General features: G+C 38.9%; 1 protein-coding gene across 2 annotated transcripts in view; it reads left to right on the forward strand.

Annotated features, from left to right (window-relative positions):
• The first annotated feature begins 2,497 nt into the window (after positions 1–2,497).
• TANK (TRAF family member associated NFKB activator) overlaps positions 2,498–23,488 on the forward strand; it is a 28,622-nt gene continuing 7,631 nt past the window's right edge. Inside the window, exons 1-8 of one of the 2 annotated variants that reach the window (XM_059852943.1) lie at positions 2,498–2,628; positions 3,183–3,314; positions 7,523–7,669; positions 10,713–10,821; positions 11,659–11,771; positions 19,355–19,534; positions 20,815–20,885; positions 22,992–23,110. In XM_059852943.1, coding sequence (XP_059708926.1) covers positions 7,571–7,669; positions 10,713–10,821; positions 11,659–11,771; positions 19,355–19,534; positions 20,815–20,885; positions 22,992–23,110 — 691 coding nt within the window. In that variant the 5' untranslated portion in view covers positions 2,498–2,628; positions 3,183–3,314; positions 7,523–7,570. The remainder of the gene's footprint in view (positions 2,629–3,182; positions 3,315–7,522; positions 7,670–10,712; positions 10,822–11,658; positions 11,772–19,354; positions 19,535–20,814; positions 20,886–22,991; positions 23,111–23,488) is intronic. The other variant, XM_059852944.1, reaches the window with a different exon arrangement.

Consider the following 23,488-nt stretch of genomic DNA (forward strand, 5'->3'; position numbering starts at 1 on the left):
CAGTGAGTTCCTCCCCAGCCCTCAGCACAGTGTAACCAACGAGTACAGTGTTAACACATCAGCACAGACTAAGGAAAATTCCTGTTAAAATACCATTTCAGAAGTAATGTAAAAGAGTAAGCTGCATATGGATGATGTAAGTATTTAAATAGGGTGTTTGACCCACGGAGCACAAACTCAAATTTTCACGATGAAAAAAGTATCAACTTGCTAATTCCCAATCACCAAGAAAAAAACAAACCAAAAAACCCAAACAAAACCCCCTACCAACAACAAGAAAAAAAACCTTACTCAAAGTTTCTAAGCCTAAGTAGTCAAAAGAAGATTTTCTCTGACTCTGAACAAAAAGGGAAATAAAATATTAAAATACAAGAAGCCCTGTGCCACCACTCCCAAATCCCAGATAAGTGGTTTGCAACAGTTTTTAAGATCAGTAGATTACTAAAATCCTAAATCATTTTTAAATACACTGATATTTGCTGCCTCTTTCCAGCTGTCTTGTGAGGAGTACATATAGGAAAGCAATCCTGCCTTGACAATGACATTAAAGTGTGAAATACTGATGTGGGGCAGAAATACAGAAAACTGTTCCTGGAATAGCTGCAGGGAAGAGTGTACAGAGACAGAAGAGAGGGAAGTAGAAAAACAAAGAAAAAGAAAGCAAGATGAGGAAGAAAAGGACAAAAAGTAATTTAGTAATTGACCATAGAGCAGAAAATGCTCTAAAAGATCAGAGATCAAGTTGGCTACAAAATAGAGGTTTTGTACTATTTCCATGGGTATTTTTCTTTTCTTATATTTAATTTATTCAAAGGTTTGAGGTCTCTAAGATTATCAAGATGGGTTACTGTAAAGCTTGTAAAATATACCTTATTGTATTGGGGGAGGAAATGAAAGAGAAAGCACTAAAGAATGGAGAGGAAAAACCAGCTTCTCCCTTGCTTTACTGTGAAAGAATATTACTGATAAAGCACTAAGAGATTAATGCATGTGATTTGAAAAGTCACGTTTGTAGACAGTTGCCAGTTTTGAGTTGCTGAATTTGAGACATTAAGTACATTCCTAGAATTAAATAAACAATTTTTTCCCCCCTAAAACAACAAACATGCAACGATAGTATTTCAGAGGTGATATACATGTTATGGCTATTTGAATTCTGGTAGCCATGATTTTATTTGAGTCATGTTTATCATCAGACAACACCCACTTGTACTTTTCTGCATATTATGCATTTTAAATACAGCAGCAGTTAAATTATATTGCATTTATTGATCTGAATTTAAGAAATGCAGGTTACATTTCAGCTGAATATCCATGATAATTTTAAGTGCATAGCTGCTTGCCAAAACTGACTAAAAATGTAACATGTAGAATTAAAAGAGAAACAATAGCCTTTTTCTCTACACCCTATTTTATTTTTTTAAGACCCCGTTGAATGAAACCTTAACTTGGACATCTCAAGCACGGTCTCTGAAAAAAGAAATTGAATTCCCCTTTCTTGGAAATGTGCTAAAAGAGCAAACTCTCTCTTAATAGCTCATTAGGACCTCACCCGAAGTTCTTAAAAATGGCCAAACAGGAAGTATATGTATAGGCTTATTAAGCTATCAGCCTGTAAGTCTCTTTAGCCTTAGTACAGGCCAAAACAGACCAAAAGAGTTGCTAAAGTCTTTGCAGGAAAGATAAATTATAGCAGAAATAATCTTCAAAAGAGCATAGAGAGCAACAACTGGCTACTTTTTCTCTGGCTATGTTTGAGCTTAGTCCTCAAACTTCTAAGGGCAGGCGCCCAGGGTAGGTAGGTTGTAATAGCTGGAATGCAAGTTCTGCTCTGTGAGTGGGCAAAGCAAAAATCTCTGCCCTAGAAGAAACACCGCAGCTCGGCTGCATGGGTATGTTCACTGGGGTTCAGAGACAGCCGAGATTAATTCAAAATCTGTAGCGCTTCTCTGCCGCTGGCTCTGTAATGGTATCCTTCGCAAACATGTAGCAAATGCCTCATGTTCTCCCATCAGCTCCCATCCTCCTACACATCTTCAGGAAAAAAAGTTGTACTTATACGTGTGTCCTAAAGAGAGAAGGGTTTGTAGCAGTAGCAAAATTAAAACTGTGTGTTTCCATTATATTCTTACCTACAGTAGTCACTGCCTGCATGAAATAAACGCAGGTAGGGAAATGCCTCTGGAGTAGCCTACGACAGAGCCTTCAGAGAGAAACTACCCTGAGCATGAAAAGTATTTTACAAATGTAACTATTGTTATTTACAAATCACTCTAAGTCATGGAAAGACAGAAACAGGAAAGGCCTGGGGACCTCGAGAGCAGCACAGAGGCTGCTTGAGAGGTCTTCTGCAGCCAGACAGAAGAGGCACTGCCCGACAGCCGCGGGATAGCGGACAGGCACCCATCCTTGCGCGGGGAGGACGAGGAAGGTGCTATCCCTGCGCGAACCCGACGGCTCCGGCGGCCGCTGCCCTGCCCTGCCCCGACCCGGGGCCGGCGCGGGCAGGGCCCCGTCACAGGGCGGGGAGAGGCACGGCAGGAAGTCGGTTCTGGTTCCTGGGTTAAGGCGCCCTGGCAGGAGCGAGCGCCCTGTGCCGGGAGCGGCCGCGGGCTCCGTGAGGCGCTCGTAAGTCTGAGTCGCTTTGGAAACCAGGCGCTCCCGCGCTCCCGCGGCAGCGGCGGGGCTCGGCCCGGGGCCGCAGTGCGCACCAGGGGATACCGAGCCGGGCCGCGCTTCCGCCCCCCGCTCCCGGGGGTGCCGCTTCCCCCTCGGCGCCGCCCGGCCCGGCTCGGGAGCGGGGCCGGGGGTGCGTCGTTTGCGTGCGGAGGCGCTCCGGGAGCGGGGAATCGGGGGACGGGATCGGTGGGCTCGCTGCCGAGAGGCGATGGCCCGTGCGGGCGAGCGCAGGAGCAGGAAGAGGCGGCTGCCCCCGCAGGCAGCGGCAGCGCGGTGCGGGGAGCGAACCCCAGCGCTCCGGGAATCGCCGTCCCGAGCCGTGAGCGCACAGGGCTGCCCGGCTCTAACGCTGCTGTGCCGTCGGGGGCTCCTGCTGTGGTAACGACGCATCCCGCCGTCGGGCAAAGCAGGAATTGTGTCTACTCAGAAAAAAATAAGGGAAAAAACAAAACACAGAAAAGTTCAATGAGCTCTCAGTCTCTCACAGATTATTACCTCAACAGGCTTCCAGTTCCCAAAATGATGGCAGTGTGACTTACAGCAATTGAAACATCTGTTTTGAGAGCAGAAATATGTAGAGAAGTGCTTTTGGTTGGATGGCACCTGTGTTCTCATCTCTCATGAAACTATGAGAGGTAGGAAAGTGTATTATGAATTAATGTGCATATACACATGATTAGCTAAAACCTTTCTTTCATAATTTAATGGCAATATGAAAATAGTATGGCAGTAGAGGCAATATGAAAGCTAGTATGAAAACTCTAGTGAGCTGTGAGCTGGGATTGCAGCAGAAATATGTTGCTAATCTTTGTGTTGGAGTTTTTTTGGCATTTGACTAAGAAAATGCATATTACTACTTTTCTTCCCACCACCTATATCAGCAAAATGTTTCTGATTTTAAGGAAGTGTTTTAATATAATCTGCAGGTTTCGTTTGTTGTTTACTTAGAAGTTTGTCTTACAACATTAGCTGTACCCAGTGGTTATTCAGTGTACAAGTCTTTACTCAAATATGAAATGCCAGTTGTCATTGCCATGGCTCCAGCAGCATAGCACGCACAGGTATTCACACTTGCAGGACAACCTCTGTAACTCATCTCCCTCTAATTCTGACCCTGTTAGAATAAATGCAGCATTTTGTAGTGCTACATTTCTGCTGACTACATATTGCTGTTAATGATTGTGAAAGTCTTTAGGATCTAATGAATATCCACAATGTAAGTTGCTGAAGATCAGGATTGTCAGCTTTGAGCTGAATTATGTTCCAGCTGCCATTTGGATAAAGCATAACTAATCATGACTGATTAAAATAGCGGGAATATTTGGGTTGGGGTTTTTTGGTTTGTTGATTTTTGGGGGGTTTTTTTAGGGCTGTTGGGAGGGAGTTTTTTCCTCCTCATTGGATGCAGGGAGAAGGGTAAATGACAAGGAACAGTTGGCAAATTCCCTGATAAATATTGATGCCTATGGAGGAGAAGCAGGAAAATGAGCCAGTTTTTCTAACTGCAAGGAGTTCTGGATATGAGACAGATAACATAAGAAGCAGTTATTTATTCCAGCAGCAGGCAACCCAGGGTGTGACTACAGAGTAGTTTAATCCAATCTAAATCTAGACTGCGGCAGTCCTGCCCACGGCTAGTCGCATGTTCCCACTGCCTCCTTGTGCTGGTAGTAGTGCTCCAGCAGCCTTGCAGTGAGCTAGCTCCAGTTTTAATTCCGAGGTGGGTTTTTTTAGGGGGTTTGTTGTTGCTTTTTTGAGGAAGTAGGGAGCTACTTTGGCATACTAAGCTGTAGCATAGGAGTACTGATAGCGGTACCAGTAAGCAGCAAAATGCGCGGCCAGAGATGTGGGAAGGCTGGCCTATCCTTCTCGGTGCAGGCTTGTGACACTGTTACACAACTGTGACTTCATGTTACAATTCAAAGCCAGTGCTGCTGTTGAACACAGGAGTTCTGTCTGCCTGTTGCTGATTTCTGTCCCTACGCAGGCTTCCTTGTGTTACCGTGCCATTTGAAGTGGTCTGTGGATCTGACCTGCATTAAAACTAATGTGGCAAAAATGCATTTAATGTTTCATTTTAAACTGGATTGATTTACTGATACGGTTCACAGAAAGGTTGCTCATGCTGGAAGAAAGGGAAGGGTAAGGTCAAAGAAGAATGTCTAGGATATGGGGCAAATACAGGACCAATTCTTCTAGTTACAGTGCCATCTTAAAGTGTCATTAGTAATGACTTTCATTGACCTTTCTTTGCATGGAGACTGAAGTTTAGGGAGCTATCAGTAAGTTATTTTTCTATACAAAGTAGAAAATCAGGCACTGTGCTACAGTTCTGCCTATTGGATCAATTACTTTTGATACCATCCAAATGGCAGAAGCACTATTTGTTAATGTTCCCATTTACAATGAATGACTAAAAGGCTGGACATTAGGTATAAGTTTTAAATACTGACGTTCAAATGGAGGTTTGTGTTTGCATGAATGAAATTAAAACCTTCATTTTCTGTGAACTGAGTCACATGGAGCTGAGCCCTATTCTCTCCATTAGAAGCTGAACATAGTTTCTTAGATCCCATTGCACTCATTTTTTTGAAGTTATCTCATATGTATAGGACATGCCATTTACTAGGCAAGTTGTTAACAGTGGAGGATTTCAGAAGAGTACAAAATCAATACTGATGCAAACTTCACAAGCTTTTAAAGATTGTGACAACATGCTTTCAGTCACTTTCAGCTATAGCAATGCTCTCTGCACTTTAGCACCTGTCCCTGAAGGCAGATATAATATCTGATTTTATTCATTGAACTACACAGAATAGTCCTCCATCTGAAGAGAAGAGAAAACCTACCCATTTCATTAAAGGTGTGCCCCAGATATGAGCATTAATATTCCATTTATTGAAGGGATACCATTTGGGGGAGGAAGGAGGTGGGTGAAGTAACCTGTGTTAGTGCATTGAGACACTATGCACTGTCAGGGATTATAAACTACTGAGCTGGTGTTTAGGAAAACAAAACAAGTCAAACAAACAAAGCCTTTCATGTGAAACAATGTAGGCCTTTTATGCAAAACTTGTAAACTTGGATTTCAGTAACGTTATGACATCAGAGGATCCCTAAAAAATTCCAAGTCTTAAAAGAATTTGCTTTGCTGCTGTTGAAGTACAGCCATGCCAGAGGTGAGATACAATTGCTTTTCCTGTAGGAACATACCAGTAAAATAAAATTTGCAGGACAAAAAAGTGTGATGTTCATACAGTACTCTGTTAACCTTCTAGAAAAGTTAGACTACATTTGTGTATTCAAGCCCTATGATAGGGAATATATTCAAAAGCAAGGAAACATGAACAAAATCATCAAGCTGCAATCTTCAGAATTTTGAGCAGTGTTTAAAGCAAGTTACCCTTATACTCTTCTTGAGGGTTTATCCTCATGTCACTTTCTTTAGTAGTATTTGTGGTTTATGTATAATCCCAGGAGAGAGTGAGAGATGATAGTGGCAGTCCACACTGCTTTAAATAAGAAATAAAGGAGAGATGAAATTGATTTTTTTTTTTTTTTTTTTTTTTTTTTTTTTTTTTTTTTTTTTGCTGTGGGGTGGGAGTTGAGACTTCACTAACTTGTTCTCTATTGTACTTGTATTATGCTGAATTTTGGTCTTAAAATTAGTATCATATATTACTACAGAAGCCAATGACCTGTGTTTGCAAAGTTCTTGAAATTGGAGTCTGACATTTAATAGTGTTCTAGTCTTATGTGTCAAAGTTGATAGCTGTAGTTTTGGGAGTTGTGACTGAAATTGTACACAAAGTGTAAAAAGTCAATAATATTGGATAAAAAGGTCCAGGTCTTGATAATTCGTACTGGTTGGTATCATTGATTTTTAGATAAAAGATGTTTTAACACTACCTTAGGGTAGCTTGTGTTGACATTTTCAAATTTGGCACAGAATGGTATAGATTTGTGTGACCTAGTTGAGTTTTTATCTTTTTATTTCTTAATGCTGATGGGAAATATGTGTGCTAATGTTTTTACAAACAGTTCCAATGGGTGAGGGTATGGGTGTTAAGATCTTTGAAATGGATCTTAATGCCTTTACCAACTTCAAGCAGCAAATTTGTTGCACAGCCCAGACAGTGTGGCTCCTGAAACTGGCAAGGGTCTGCACGAGCCTGAGTTTCTGAACTTTGGGGGAAAATGACCGGTTCAAGGGGGGATATGTGGTAGGGAGTTGGGAAGGCAGTACCTTCCTAGAACCTCAGCCAAGGGGGAAAGGAAGAGGGCAACATGTGGCTGGGAGTTCAGGATAAAAGGAGGCTGCGCCCTCCGAAATGGAGAGAAAACCCCACGAGCATGTGTCCCGGGGAACTCTCCCTCCCTTTATTCGAAAAAAGTTCCAGGACTCTGTCTCTACACTCTGGCTTTTCATAGCATGATTTTTCCACACAATGCCAAAAGCTGAGTTTAGCTTTGGTCATTAATGCTGTCTTTATTTCACAATTATGCAAACGTTAAACTTTTGGAGATCACATAAAATCTGGTAACTGGTAATCTGCAACAATTTTAAGTCTTAGACTTAAAAACTGTAACTACAGATACATTTACACATTCTATACATCCAGAATTGGATTAAGAGTTAAGCTGCTTTTGTTTGTCTGTTGTTTAAACCTATCCCTGGTCATAAAATTAAATGTTGAGGTGAACAGAGCTATAGTTCAAGCTATGCTGTTAATGGTCAAACATACTGCACGTATCAGTTGAATACAGCAGTGGTACAAGTCATGCTATATATGTTTGTAGTTTTTCTTAGTGTTCTCTCTTTTTCCTTCTGATTACTTTTTAGGTCTGTTAACTTGACCATCTTTCCAGTGATGAAACAACATTGGGAATTATGGACAAAAACATTGGAGAGCAGCTTAACAAAGCTTACGAAGCCTATCGACAAGCATGCATGGATAGGGACCATGCTGTGAAAGAACTACAGCAAAAAGTAGGTGTTGGAAGATCAATTCTGTCTTTAAAGCCATCCTTTCCATGGACGATGGCAGTACATGTAGCTACCAGTTTCACTTCAGCTATGCACACTTTAGTGCATCTGTTAAAGTTGGAAATTGCCATTATGGAACCATGTCAGTACACTGCAAAGTAACTCATTAGGCTTTGAATTTAGTGAGTGGGTTTCTGGTTTTTGACCTTAGATTTTTTTTTTTTTTTGTATTTTTAATAGTTTTAAGGGTTGGAAAAGTGGTGTCTATTTCGGAGGTATATAAAATTTTCCTAACTTTAACAAATTACGTTTTGGAATTTAATTTGCATTATTAAAAATTATTTTTTTATATTATTAATGTAAATAGCTTAAATTAAACAATACTTGTGATAAATGTACCTGAAAGTTGCTGGAATAAGTATTCCTCTTTTAAAAATAACCAGTACATTTATTCTTTAATGAAATAACAGAAAGTTTCTGGAGGCTTTCTGACCAGTGAGAAGCGCCTTTGAAGTTTTAGTTAGTCTATTGCAGAAAACATGAGTTCGGTCAAAACTCCTCTAGAACTTCTCAAGTAGGACAGCTTATTTCAAAGCTATCAGGTTTGGGCTGTGTCGTAGTCCTTTTATCATGCATATTCTGCCCAGCAATGGAACCTCTGTTACAGGAAGGCTTGAATGTTTTCATCGCTACAGGACTTTCTGATACTCAGTAGAACTGGTAGGCTGGAACTTAGCTCAGGGGCCAATGAACCATATCAAGTTATAGAGCAGTAGTAGAATTGGAAGCAGGGAAAGATCTAATAGAGAATAATCTGATATCTGGGCCCAATCTTGCTATCTCCTTGCATGGCAAAATAAACTAGCCAAGGCATCACAGAACAAACACATTTCAAGTCAGTCATGTGTGCAATCATCCACTGTACAGTCTGTCTCTATTCATAGTCTTGCAGCAGTGCTGGTGTAAATCTGTAGAGGTCTCTTTACATAACAAGCATAAGTAGTGTGATTTTTGTGCTGAAATTACAACTAATTAACAAAAGGCAAGACATTTTAGAATGTTTAGGGATCTTTTAAATTCTGTCTCCTAGGGTGAGCTATTAACTATTTGAAGAAAAGCCAGTTAATACTCCTGAATAATCTAAAACTACATGAAAGAATCTTCTGACCAAGAAACAAGGCATCAAGTACAAGATGAGATAGTCCTTCCAAGATCTATGCAAGAAAGCCAGAGAAGTGTGAGATCATCAGGGCCAAGTGAACTAAATGCTTGCAAGATTGCTCTCTGCATTTTCACTGGTTCAGAAATTAAAAATCTAAAGTCTTTGATAAAGGATTACTAACAGTTTAAATCTTTGTCCTAATCAAACTTTCAGTAGTGGAATTTTATGATTTCAAAAGAGAACAAAATTTTTATTTCAAGAAGAGTTGATAATAAAATTACTTGGGTTTTATTATTTGTGTTGTTTTTTTTGAACCAAACTCCTCTGTTTTTTGAATGACCTTTGTACAGTGCTTTACTCTAGTAACTTCCTCTGTTCATTGTGTGGCCTCCACACACTGTTGGATTGTCCACCATGCTGTTGTTAACAGTTTACTACTTTAGTTACCGATAGGCCACTTGTTTTGCCAGTCTCTAGAGCTGGGAGCCATGTCAAGCACACAGAAGCCAGAGTCATCTCGGCCAGATGGTGTTTGATACAGATGGATGGTTGGTTGTCATGCAGATCTTCTAGTTGGTAACTTGTTGCTGCCATCTGACTCAAGGAATAATTTGTGCACACTGGCTGTCAAAAGCATCTTCTCTTCTGTCTGTTTTAGCTGTCATGTCTGTGCTCTGTACAGAAGTGTTGACAAGACATTGCTGTTGTACATTTTCAATTTGGTTCTCAGTGATTTTTCTGCTTCATGAGGTCTCTTATAGCTGCTGGAGTGTACTGCTCCTTGATCACTTTTTTTTTTTTCCCCCCTAAACACAACAAAAAATCATCTCATAGTACAACTACTACCTGGCCTTTTAAAATCAATTTTGCTTGTAGATTTTTTTCCCTGCCTGCTTTACAGACAAACTCAGCGGACAGTAGGAGGGTATAGAATTTAAATGTGTCTGAGATTTGAGAATTAGATAGCACTATGGCTAAACTATGAATAGACATGAAAACAATGCTGAGTCTTGTCCCAGATGGTGGCAGGTGGTGACCTCTTCAGTAATAGACATATTCCTAATTTCAGAAAATTCAGTGAATTCTGAAAGTTTTCTTGTTGGGATTTCACAAGTTTTCTTGCTTGTTTTTAGCACTGCTGTAACTGCAGCAATAGGCATGTGCTAATGAAATAATAGTTTTGAGTATTAGCAACTTCCTGCCACCTGGCCATTCATTCAATTAATGGACTGTCTAGCAAAATTTACAGTTTGATGAAGTACAAGCAGTATTATTAAAGGAGTCTGTGTGGCCTGTTTATAGCATGAGTTGTAGTTTTGGAGACAAAGGATGGGGCTTTTTGCTTACCTTCCTCCCCAGCCCCATTATGTAGGATAGAAAAACTAGTCCACTACATTCAAAGAAATGTACAAAACTGTTCATAGGCAGTCAAAATGGTTTACAGAGTATCTGTTGTATGGAATAAACAATGTTATTGTTTTGCATCTAAAATCTACATTTTTTAAATCCTATTTTTATATTATTTGTTAGAAAATATGTGGGGAAAGATTACTTTTTCCTATAGATAAACTGACAAGCATTCTGAAGAATACTAAAATTTTAATTTGAGCCCAATGTATTCTACATCTGTAAATGAAGAATCCCAGCTTAAAAGTTACCCTTTACAACTGCCACAGGTGAAAGAGTTATTGAAACTCAGGGGTTATTTCCTATAATACCTTTTCTAATCAGTACAGTCCCAAAAAGATGGACTTGTCAAAGGTTTTTACTCAGACGACCAAAACTACTGTTATCTTTAAAAATCAGAGCTGCTTTTTATATGCCAAGTAGGAGACCCCTAATCAAAACAGAATAAGATTAATGCTAATTAAATTATATTTGCAGACAGAAAACTACATGCAGCAAATACGTGAACAGCAGGAAAAGATAGAGCTTCAAAACAGCATTATTGCAAAACTGAAATCACAGTTGGCTGCTCTGAATGCTAATAGAGGTATGTACTCCAGTTTGCACATGATTGCTTTTTATGCTGTGTTGCACTGATGAATAGTTCTGACTTTGTTGCTTCAGTTTTTACAATATACATATTTCAAATGAGTATCATACTTTCCTGTGAATGTGAGAGTTAACACAAATGTGCCGTTTCAAGATCTATTTATAAAATTCAACACTTCTGGGGTCTCTCTTCATCCACTTCAAGAAATGGTGAGATTTTCTATAGAGGTAGAATCTGCTTACACTGAAGCCAATAAAAGTTAAGAAAAAATGGGTTCAAATAATTTGCTACATTTTTTTGTTACATAATTATTTTTACACCTACCTGTTAAAAAGTTTATCTCAGGTTGTTCTAGATGTGAGTGCTATGATTATATGTCTGTTATGTTAGATGAATCTTGTGATGCTAATCTTACTGCATAACCAGAACTTTATAAGCAGGTAATTCTCTTTCAGATCAAATAGTCATTGATGGATAATTTTTCACTGTTTGACTGTATTACACAAATAAGAGAAAAGAGTCAAAGTAACCATGTGTTAATCTGCCATGCTCATTAAATATTTATTCACACTAGCCTAACACTCCTGGTTTTCATAAATACTAGCAAAGTGGCTGACTTTTATTTCTAAGAGTACATGTACATTTCTTTATTGCCGATTTAGTCTTGCATTGTCTCTAACCACAGAATTTAGCATCTCTTGCTTGTTTAATATGAAGGCTTGCTCAAAGAACATAAAGAAGTTAATATAAGTCTAGCTTCTTTTAATTTGGTTTTACTTAGAAGCTGACCGTGAAAAATGCAGCAATAGTCAGTGGCTTTTTTTTTTTTTTAAGGCAATGCTCATCCTTACATTTTGATGCATGAAGACATTGAAACATCCAACCTACCTTTCAGGCAGCTCTCTGAAAAACTGAACCTAGCAAAGCAAAGAGAAAAACTCCTAAAGGTATGTCACCTGCAGTAAGTTCGCTTTTGTGCTGTGAGAACCTAAAAGATAAGTGAGATATATACAGGTGCCTTTGAACAGAACAAGAAATACCATCTCGTGCATTAATCCTGACCCTGGCAAAAAGAAGACAAGGCACCACACATGAAGTGCATGAGTGTTGTTCCACTGCAACCTGCTTAGGTGAACTAAGCATTATCTTTGGTCCTTCCCAGTGAAATCTCTGTTTGGCCATCAAGCTCTCTAGAACAGTTTTGATCATAAAGCAGGAACTTAGTTGATTATTTGTTTCTTAACTTGCCAAAACCCATAAAAGGGCTTTTTCTTTTTTACGAAAGCATTTCACATTGCAAACGGTCTCTGTATTTTTGCAAGAAATGGAGAATCTGTACTGGAAAAATTGTGGAGTAGGAAGTGAAAGATCCATTGCTTTGGAGATGCTGTTTGTTTGGGTTTTTAAAATAGCCAGTGTTAAAATGATGTCTCTTCTGCCTCTCCTCATTGAAGTAACATTAAGATTTTCACTACAGCCTATTGTGTGGAACAGGAATGAGAATAAAGTAATAGCCCAGAATAGCTGGGAAATGCCTTGAATGGATTTTACATATTGAGAAAAGACAGTGACAGAGATGCACAAAGTTTCATTGTTCTTATTGTAAATCATCTCAGTGTGGTTTTTGAGAGCTGTCTTGTAACATAAAGTCTCTTATTTTTGAATTTGAATCTCCATAGCTCCATAGCAGAGTCTTTTTAAGGGTCATAAAAAGACCTTTGTGAGAAATGAGGCATTAGAATTAAATGAGTCAATTTCAGGATTTCTTTCCTAAGCTACAAACAAATTAATTGTGATAAATTCACAGAAACACATTTTTTTTATCAGAAATGCAATTCCATTAGATCCAAAAGTAATTTCATTGAATTACTGGTGCTTGCTTAGTTATCCTGAAGGAACCTTTTATGAGACTGAGCCTTTGTAAACATTTTAAACATACTGTCAGCAAATATTTCTATACACTCCTTTTCTATTTAAAAGAAAGTCTTTATATAACTTTTCTACACCAGAATCTGTAATTATAAGACGTCATTTCTTTCCTAATCTTTGCACTTGGATTAAAACACAGCTGAAGGGTTAATTCTCTGATGGAACATCTTTGCATATTTTTGCAGTTTGCTGTCTTGAGCTGGATAAAAATTATATCTTTGGTTGCACATGAAGATCTGACCAAGTCTAGTATTTCACAATCTTCTTTCTGAATGCTTACTAAAGAACAATAGTTTAAAGCAACTCAGTCATATAATGAGATAAAATAAAAGGAAGCTCTGTTACCTGCTCATCTTATGGGGAAACACTGAAATAATGTGATCTCTACAGGACATGATAGGCAATGCATGAGAAGCTGGAATCATCATTTCTGGAGCTATTTTCCTAATGGAATATAGGTTATTTTCTTTATCTGCATGTTTGTTTTGTGTAGCCCATTGCTGCAGTTACCTCTCAGCAACAGGTACTTCATCTGGATTTTGCTTCTTCTTTATCATGAGCAGAAATATTTCTGAAATACCTCCATGCAGAATGAACTATATAAGTCTGTCTGCATGGTGGTGCATTTAAACCCAGGCACATTGCTATTCAAATAATATCTTTTTAGAGGAAATGTGTAGAGACTTAAACCCTTGCAAAGTTGGGTTGACCCAGCCTATTCTCTGTTACTGGGAAAAAGCATGGAGCTTGAGAAAGTATGTTTGCCTGGACAAAGGCTGCCTTCTGCAGAGGCACCATATTTGCACCATCCTTCCAATGTAAGGAGGACCCTAATGTTTGGTATTGTGTCTAGTAAACTTGCACTGATCTGGCAAGAGTGATACAAAAATGTCCAGACAGCACAGCAGAGGCACACACACTTGTACTAGCTCTGGCTGTGTCTTGGCCATGCAATTCATAGCTACAAGGGAAGATATACAGCAGTGTCTCTACATAAGTTATCATTTTATTGAATAAAAAAAACCCCACAGTAAGCCAGTGGAATTCATGCTTCAAGGGAAAATTGGACAACTCTGTGGAAGAGACATCTGTTGAGAGTTAATAAATAGATGGCAACTATTACGAAGAAGATCTGGGAATTTATTAACAGATATATCATGAATGTCTCCTGTTTTCTTGTACTTTTTTTTCTCCAGATGTCATATTTTGACATCTCTAAAACTGAAAATCTACCACCACTGACCCAGTAGAGTTGTCTTGTACGTAATTCAATAAAGTATTGGCTTTTTCAGGTATTGAAATTTGGAAGTTTGAATACTCTGTTTGAAAGCCTGTATTTTTCTAATCATATTCTATCCACAGTCTGCTCTAAACCAAATAAATTATTCCTACAGCCATTGTCCTCTACTCTGTCCTTGAAATTCAGAGTCTCTCCCATGGCAGCAGATGCTTGGGTTTATCATAACCTTTTGAAACTGTCATTTGCTAAGTCTGGTGGGATTTTTCAGTGGACTGTATTCTGTCCTGCGGTAAAGTTAATAGAAATCTTGAATTGATTGTAATAGGTGCATGATTAGAACTTGAATTTTAGAGGTTTAAAATTAGGGAGGAGCTATCTTTTCTTTTTTTTCTAGTAGGTAGCCATACACGTGTATTTTATATGCTGTTGTCAAGGTCTGTCGCCTGTGTGTCATAAAACGCTTCGGGATTTTTTTGTTCACATTTGTCTTCACTGAAAGAAGTGAGTGGGCCAGGTTGGCTTGGTGGTCAGCACCCAACTATATACAACATTACCAGAATTTTTCAGCCCTCTGCTTGAGAAGACCAAAGGTGCCTGTATTGCTGCCTAGTTTTGAGACCCCTTTTTTAATTAGGAAGAACTGGGATCCAGCCACTGTCTCAGAGCCAAAGCTCTGCAGTGAACCAAAAACCTTTGAGATGAGATGATGTCAGGCTTCTACTTTTTAGTATGGCCAGAGATCAGAATCCTTGTGAACTTGATAAGACATGAAGCTAAAGTCAACTCCTGTGACAAGAAAACATGCTTATGATCCCATTTTGCTGGTTCAAGAATCTCAGTATTAAACACTGTCTGAAATTGATTCGTCAAGAGTGTCTTGTGCCATGAAAAGGAGGAAGAAACTGTGTGTCAGGAATGAATGAGACAAATGTTATACAAAACTCTCCCTCCTTCAATAAATGCTTAGCTCTTTTCTGCAGGACATAAGCAGAGGAATGGCAGACATACATGAGCCATCTTTATGTTCTAAATTATAGGGCTAAAATTACTTAGGTAACTAAGAGCAGCTACTGCAGCAGTCTTGTAGATTTCCATGTTCCAGTCCATGCCAGCTTCACTAGTGTCACTTTGTTTCCTATATTTAATGCAAAGAAAGCTGTACTTGATTTTTTTGCTGGCTGATAACATTGTGCAGGTAGCTGTTATTTTCTGCTGGTATGATGTATGCAGCAGGATTAGGCCCTAATATAAGATATAAGAAATTCTGGTATTGAAAGCCTTTTCTCCTGTTGCTTCATCTGTTTAATCTATCTCTACCCAATAATAAAGAGGAGTTTGTGAGGAAATTGTTAAAAGTCACAGTTAATATTCCTTGAGACCACTTATAGTTCATCAGTTGAATTGTGTTTTTCCTTGAAACTACCTGACCATTTGTTTGTTTTAGGAAGTCACTGAAACAGGCCATTGCAGCACACTTCAGGGAAAAATAAAGGAACCTGCCTTTGCTGCAGTACAGTCTGGGGGCTGACTGGCTGCGGAGCAGCTCTGCTGGAAAAGGGCTGGAATCTTGTTAGACAGCAAGCTGAGCATGAGCCAGCAGCGTGTCCTGACAGAAAAGAAGGGCAACAGCTCCCTGTGTTGTATTAACAGGAGCACAGCTAGCACACTCAGGGAAGTGAGTATGTCCCTCTATTCAGCGTTCACTGGACTGCATCTGGAATAATACATTGGGCTTAGGGACCTCCAGTACAAGAAAAACATTGACAAACTACAGTGAGTTCAGCAGAAGCCCCCCACTGAGCTAACTGGGGCCTGGAGTACATATCCCATGAGAAGGTACAAAATCTGCTCATGTTCAACCTGGAGAACAGGTGGCTTCAGGAAAAGCTAATAGCATTCCAGTACCTACATTCAGGTTATCAGGCCGATGGAGCCAGGCTCTTAATGGTGTTGTTGATGCCTAGAGAGGTTGCCTAAAACAGAGGCTAGACAGTGTTAAAGGAATAAAGTAGGTATTTATTAAAAAGCCTTTAAAGGATACACCTTGGGCAGTACAAGAGCCTGGCTGTGGCTCCACCCAAGATGGACTCCAACCACGAGTTTTTACACTTTTATAAGTTTTGGTCCATTTACATATTGGGGTTAATTGTCCAATTACAGCTTCAGATTATGAAGTCCCATCCTCCCAGATTGCTTTCCTCAATTTGCCATTGTTTACACTTTTTGGGCCTGAAGCTGCAATGGTGTCCTTGGTTCTCAGGCTGGAAAAGGATTGTTTTGTCAAACAAAACTGTGAAGAGAACTTGCTAATGCTTTATATGAAGTTCAGAGTTACATACTGATACAGTGGAGAATGTGGAAAATATGAAAGTTAAAACTTAAGGTATCTGTGCATGGCAGGAGGATAAGAGACAATGGGCAGATGAAACAGGAAAGTTTCAGACTGAACATAGGGGAAAACATTTCACCATGAGGACAGCAGGCATGGGAAAAGTGCAGTCGTCATCCTTGGGAAATTCAAGGTTAAATTGAGTAACCTGATCAGACATTGTAACTGACCCTGATTTAATTAGAAGCTAGAGAATCCTGGAAGTTCCTTCCAATTCCAATTATCCTCTGATCCTATAAAGTCTCTGCAAAAGAAAAGATACTGATCTGTTCATAATATATACATGACCACTTTGCTGACAGCTAATACTAGCATGCTTAAAAGACCTGTGTGACATATTTATAAAATTTATAAAGTTTATGAAGTTTATCACGCATTAGCTTTGTAATATTTGGCCAGTTTAGAAGGGTTATGACATCATTGCAAACTGCCTGGCAAAGTATTGGAAAGTCTTAAGATCATCAAGCTATGAAGGGTTGTGTTATTGAAAGATCCCAAAAGGTGTAATTGTTTCTCCAGTGTTCTTCCTGGTATCCTGATGGTGCACAGGAATGATGATTTCCATCAGCATATACTGATATGCCTTCACTGTAACATGTTGCACGGTTCTTCTCATGTGGCTTTTTTCCCTGCTTGCTTAAATCTTGTCCTCACTTCCTGCAGATGTAGGAGAAAGGGGGGAGAAGTACTGGCCATTACTGCAGAGTCTCCAGTTATCTGAGGGCCTTCGAAAACCCACATGTGAATTGGAGCTGTAATAGTCTCAAAGACAATTATGCTATATCTCAGGCTCAGTGAGTTATTTTACTGTCCTTAAGATACAATTGTTCCTCAAGGGCAAGTGCTATCTTTGATGAAAGCTTTTTCCTAGTTTGGATTTCCAGCAAATACTGATGAAGAAAAACACAGGAGAAGGTGTATCCCCTTACCTTATATTTAAATGGGAAATTGAATTTGATCTGTCAGAAATGCAAAGCATAGTAGAATTAGGATTAAGGAGTTTTGCTGAGATTAAAACATGCCATTTTTAGACAATGTTTTGAAGTTGCTGAGCAGAAGAGGCTTAATCTGGATCTTTAAGATGCCACCCAAGTCTGGAGTTGCATTGAAGCTCTTACTGTAGATTTGCTGTTCAAAGTTGCAATTGAGACTATAAACCAAGGCCTTCAAAGCTATTTTTCTGCAGGTTTTTCTTTTTTATCCTAGTATAACTAGGTATACAATAGTTAGTATAACTTTTTGAGGCTGAACAGTTGTGTCACCTGCATGTACACACATCCATGCTTAGCCAGCTGGTGTCTCGGTAAACCAGCTCTGGACCTATCCCTCCATGGCTGTCTTTGTGTAGCAGGGTAGCCCCTACCCACCCGATCTCCAAATGCACAACCTCACCCTATGTAAGTTCCATTTGAAAATAAAACAAAAGATCTTGAAAAAGCACTTGGTTGCTCCTCTCCTCTCCATCTTACCCAACCTGTCTACAGACTATATTCACATACATTCTTCTTTTAGAGTTAACCTTTGGGCTTACTTCTCTTGCAGAGACAATCATGGGGCTTGGGGACACTTTCTGTGACACTTGATACAGTTCCCTAGATTTCATAAACTAACAACCATAAGGTTTTCATAGTAGCAGTTTTTAACTGTTGGTTGTTTCTTGAAAATTTTTGAAACTACTATCTTTGAGCATATTTTTAAAAATTGTTTGTTATTTTCTTCTTTATTTCACAAAAATCCCACATAGTTAAAAGTTCCATGAATTACTTGATGGATCATCAAAGTGAGAGCAGCCAGGGCTTTTTATTCCACAAATCTTTATAGGACTAAAATATTTGCAATACAATCCTGGTTATGCATAAAGATTGGAGGATGAGAGGCTGGAGAGCAGCCCTGCAGAAAGAGACCTGCAGTTAGGGTTGGTGGCAAGTTCATAGGAGTCCACAGTGTGCCTTGGCAGCCAGAAGGGCCAGCTGTGTCCTGGGGGGCATCAGGCACAGCATTGCCAGCCAGGCAAGGGATGGGATTGTCCCGCTCTGCTCTGCAATGCTGTAGCCCCACCTCCAGCACTGTGTGCAGTTTTGGGTGCCACAAAAAACCATCAACTATTGGAGTGTGTCCAGAGGAGGTGACCAAGATGGTGAAAAGTTTTGAAGGCAGGAATTAGGAGGAGCAGCTGAGGTCACTTATTTGTTGAGCCTGGAAAAGAGAAGGCTCAGGGGTGACCTCGTCACAGTTGACTCCCTCAAGGGCGGCAGTGGATGGGGAGGTGCTGCTCTCCTCTCCTCTCTCTGGTGAGCAGCGACAGAACGTGAGGACACGGAATGAAGTCACATCAGGGGAACCTCACGTTGGACATTAGGAAAGGGTCCTTCACTGAGACTGCTCTTGGTCACTGGAACAGCCTCTCCAGGGGAGCCTTCATGGCACCGAGCCTCTCTGGACAATGCTCTAAGTTCTGTGGTTTAGGTTTAGGTAGTCCTGCGAGGAGCAGGGAGTTGGACTCAATGATCCTTATGGGTCCTTTCCAATTGGAGATATTCTAGGATTCTGTGATTGTGTGATTGTGTTCTTGGATTCGCTCAATTTGTGGAATTATCAACATGTTCAAAATGGTATAAGATTGAAATTAATTAAATACTATTCTATGTATCATATATGAAAAATATTATACATAAAATGTTAATGTAAATTATATAGTAAGTGAACCAAGAAAGTGTCTTTATTTTGTATAAACACTAATATGACTTTCAGAAATTCAGAAGATACAGTTGTTTTGAGTAATCACCTATGATGAGTTACAGCTATGTGTAGCAGTAGATCTTTACTATCAATTGAAAATTATTAATGCAATAAACAAGACTGACCCTAACTTATGATGCAAAACCTACATTTAGCTTATTATAGACTGCTGAATAGTGATATTCCACAAGCCTCAAATTAATTGTACTGGTGTTTCTAAAATTATTTTTTAGGAACAGTTAGACAGTGAGAGCATGAAATTGAAGCAACTTGAGGACAAAAGCAATCAAAAGGAAAGGAAGCTTTTATCTATTATTTCCAATCAAGATGATAAAATAAGAAATCTGGAAAGCAAATTGCAAGAATTAAATGAAGCACAAAAGGGTATACAGACGCCAACGTATAAAAGGGAGGTAAGATAAGAAACCAAGTAGAGATAAAATAAAAAAGACAAACATTTATAAATGATTACTTCTTTCAAACATGAAATGTTTGGAATTCATACTAATTATTCTGATAAATTTATTTAAATGTCATCATTCTATAATTACTAGGAAATTGTCAAATTATACAAAACACATAGGGAACACAATTAAATATTTATTGGTTAGTTGGTATGTTAATTATTTTATGGTATGTATTGAAAATTTTCCTATTTGTCAAAACTCCAGATTAGCGTTTCTGGTTTATAATTTTCAGTTGGAAGTTTTCACCAAACTGAGTTGATTTTTCATTTTATTGCTCGCCTATTTTTGTTACACAATAGTATCCAGGGTGCTATTCTGTCCTTGTGGGATAGCTAGAATGCAGTCATTGATGTGAATCTAACCATGTATACACATATTAGCTACCTAATTTAAAGTGAACGCAGGTAAGCATAAGAGCACAGCAACACAGAACTTGTTGCTATTAGACCTCCTAAGCATTGCTTGGTTTACTGTGGCAAGGACTTATATCCTGTGTTGCTGGGTGTAAAGCAGCTCAAATGCATCTGCAGGAGCTGCAGCTGCACTTCAGGTTTACAGGTAAGACCCGGTGGTTATAGGCAATGGATCAGCTTATACAGATTTCTGAGCTTACACATCTTTGAAATCAGCTGATTTGGCAGGCATGCTCAAGTTCGTGTCTGACTTGGAGCACATATGAACTACTCAGGCCATCTGGTAATGTAGCTCTAGTGGAACTGCAGCTTAGTGACTGGTTATTATGAAAACTTCCCTCAATGCCTGGCAGATGTAAAACTATGTAATACTGGAGTGAACCACACGGTGGTAGTCAAAGTTAATAACTTATTTTAAAAACTGCTATAACTCCTGACATATTAGCTTCCAATGTGTTCATTGAAATTTTCAGTGAATAAATTGATTTTTAAGAGGTAAAATAGCTGGATAACAAGCTTACACAAAAGACAGAATCTTACCTTATACATGACTGAAAAATAATTACAATCAAGCAGTATTCTTAGAACTAGTTCCGTTTCAAGGGAGTATGAGCAGAGAAATGCCACACTGAGTTAATAAGTTAACCTAAAAGGAACTAGGAATTTCACACATACTGCTTTTGTCATTTTGACAATGCTTTGAGAGCTTTCAACAAGACTAGGTGAAGGACCCCATGACATTTTTATTCATATCAAGGTGAAGCACAAAATTAATATGCTAACATGCTCAATATTTTCATCTTTTACTTCAAGGTGAAAAGTAAGAAAGTTGTTCCAGATAAGCCTGAATTATCTCTAGGGATCTCTGGTATTTCACCTGAAAGGTAAATACTTCTGCAGCATTTTTCAAATTTGCTTTTGGCATTTCTGCAATGAAGTAAGGCCAGCTATTGCCCTCTTTTCTACACAGTACATTAAGAACTGGCTGGGCAGGGAGTCGGGAGGGGGCTGCATTAAAGGTCAGAGAGCTAATGCAGGAAGATCATGGAGCCAAGAGCTATAAGGAATCATAGCTGGGGCTTTCCAAGTATGGAGGGCTAAGCCAGGAGGGAGGGAGATATCCACTCGGTTCAGCAGGAGGATAAACTCCAGGAAACGGTGGTGGATGTTAATGCTGGGGTTTGGATAAGCATTCACTGCCTTGCGTTAACTCTTCTGGGCAGGAATGTACAACCATTATGGATTAACTGATGGCAGCACAGCACAGGAGCCTGCTGTGCTGCCAGGAAGCACTCTGATAGGCAGCATGCAGAAATAATTCTTGGCCTGATCCATCCCAAATGAGATAGTTTGAAACCAAGTTTATTTGTAAGCTGAAGGCAGCAAGCCCCTGCTATGACCAAGGCGTCAAAAGCAGTAGATTTCCTCTTCTGCCAGTGATTTCAGAAAAATACTGAACAAAGTCTTAGGTTTGTATTTTTCATAGGATAGCCAGTAATGCCACTTTTTAACAGCTTTGCTGGGGTCAAATAGAAGATTCTCGAAGGTGAGGTTATGGGAGTATTAAGGGAAAGTATCAATTTCTTACTTTCTTCTTCTTATCTTGCCTAGGCATCTGCTTTTGACCACTCCCATACATAGGCTAGGTGAACCACGTGGATATTTAGTCTGGCTCACTACTCTTTTGTGATAAGAAAGAGAGGAAATAAGAATGTAATGTGAGAAAGACCTGTCTTTTTGATTTATATCTAAAAAATGAAAAACCTTTACCTGTCTTCTGTCCCTCTGCTCTCAAATAGCTTCCTTACTTTACTGTTTTCTTGGAAAGAGGTATGTGACTGGTAAGATTGCTGGTAATCTTACACTAGTAAGATTATAGTATCACAAATGTCTAGCAAATTAAGACTGCTTCATCCAATCATAGCTATATTTTAAAGTTCTGAATAGAAACTTTAATTTTTTTTATTTTGTATTTATCAAAACATCTGGAAAATCATCAGAATGTGTTAATAGTAATAATTTTAACTACTTCTGTAGATCTTTATTTCAAATGAGATACAAATAGACATTTGTGTCTTCAGAAAGAGAAACACAACAGAAGTAGGCACACAGTCAGATTGCTGTATGAATCAGTTATAAAAGAGAAAGCAATTCACTGGATTAAAGAAAAATCCCTTTTGAGATCTTTTGATGAAAAGATGCAAAAGACAACACAAATCCAACTTTTTCATCTTTGAAGTTCATTTTATAAAATCCATTATATTGTGCTTAAAAATATAAAATACTCAGCAAGTTTATCAGAATTTCACAGTGGAATTTTATGGATGCATCAGTAACTAAATAACAGTGCCTTTGCAGAAATAAACTCACACCAGCATGAACTATTTTTACCATTCTCAGTGCAGATAACTAAATATCAGATTCCCATATGATACACTGGAAAAGATATAATACAATAAATGTCTCAGAATAAAAAGAAAAGTCATATCATATTGTATGAAACCAGAGGGAATGAGTTCACAAACTCCTCCTCAAAATGCCAGGTAGACAGAGAAGGAAAGAGCCATAACAAATGCTTGTGTGTTCCTTCTTCTGCAGTCTGAAGTGCACTGGCAATGACAGCAAACAATGTTCATAGTGGCAGCATCTTATTTTCCCTAGAACTGAGGTGGAAAGATAAACTCTTCCACAAAATACCTGAAAGAACTGAAAGGCTGGATTTTTGGGGGTAGTCCTTGTAGGGTCAGTTCCTATGTTCAAATATATATCTGTATGATATGACTAAACAACTCTTTGACAACATTTCCTTTTCCTTTTTCTGCTTGCTTTTACTGAGGAGAACAAAAAATATGTATACATATGTTGAGGAACAAGATATCCAAGAAAAGTAGCTTATACTATTGTTTTTCTCTGGTTTGTGTGTGTGACTTGATTAAAGGTCACAACAAGCTGAATTGGTTGACTCTTTATTTACAATTTTGATCTTCCAGAGAGAATCTGGAGACTATTTTCCAGGACATGAAAGAAGAGTGTCATCGAATATGTATGCTAGCCAGAGAACAAACAGACCAACTGAGTATATTTAAGATAAAGCCAGAACCTGAAACTGGTAATATCATACTTAAGCTCTTATTGTGATTCAACTGTTTGAAAGCTTTGCTTTATATTTGAAAATACTGCAAATTACACATACATAGAAGTACTTCCACTGTTTACCATCTGCCTTTTTCAAGTCTGTTCACATGGTGCTCAGTATTTCACCAAGAAAACGCACCGCCAGTTTTGGCATTCTATGACGAATGCTCCAAATCACATGCTCTAAAAGACAGTCATCACATCAATGGCTCTTGTAATTGTTTTGTCCCTTGGAGTGAGAGGCAGGCACTTACTACATGTGATATCCCATCATACTGTGTGAATGACAGCACTTGCTTGCTTTTAATTTAGCTGTCAGTTCAAAAGATGTCTGCTATGAATGCCTCTAGCC

This window comes from Haemorhous mexicanus, chromosome 8 (assembly GCF_027477595.1).
Source record: "Haemorhous mexicanus isolate bHaeMex1 chromosome 8, bHaeMex1.pri, whole genome shotgun sequence".
NCBI classification, from domain to species: Eukaryota; Metazoa; Chordata; class Aves; order Passeriformes; family Fringillidae; genus Haemorhous; species Haemorhous mexicanus.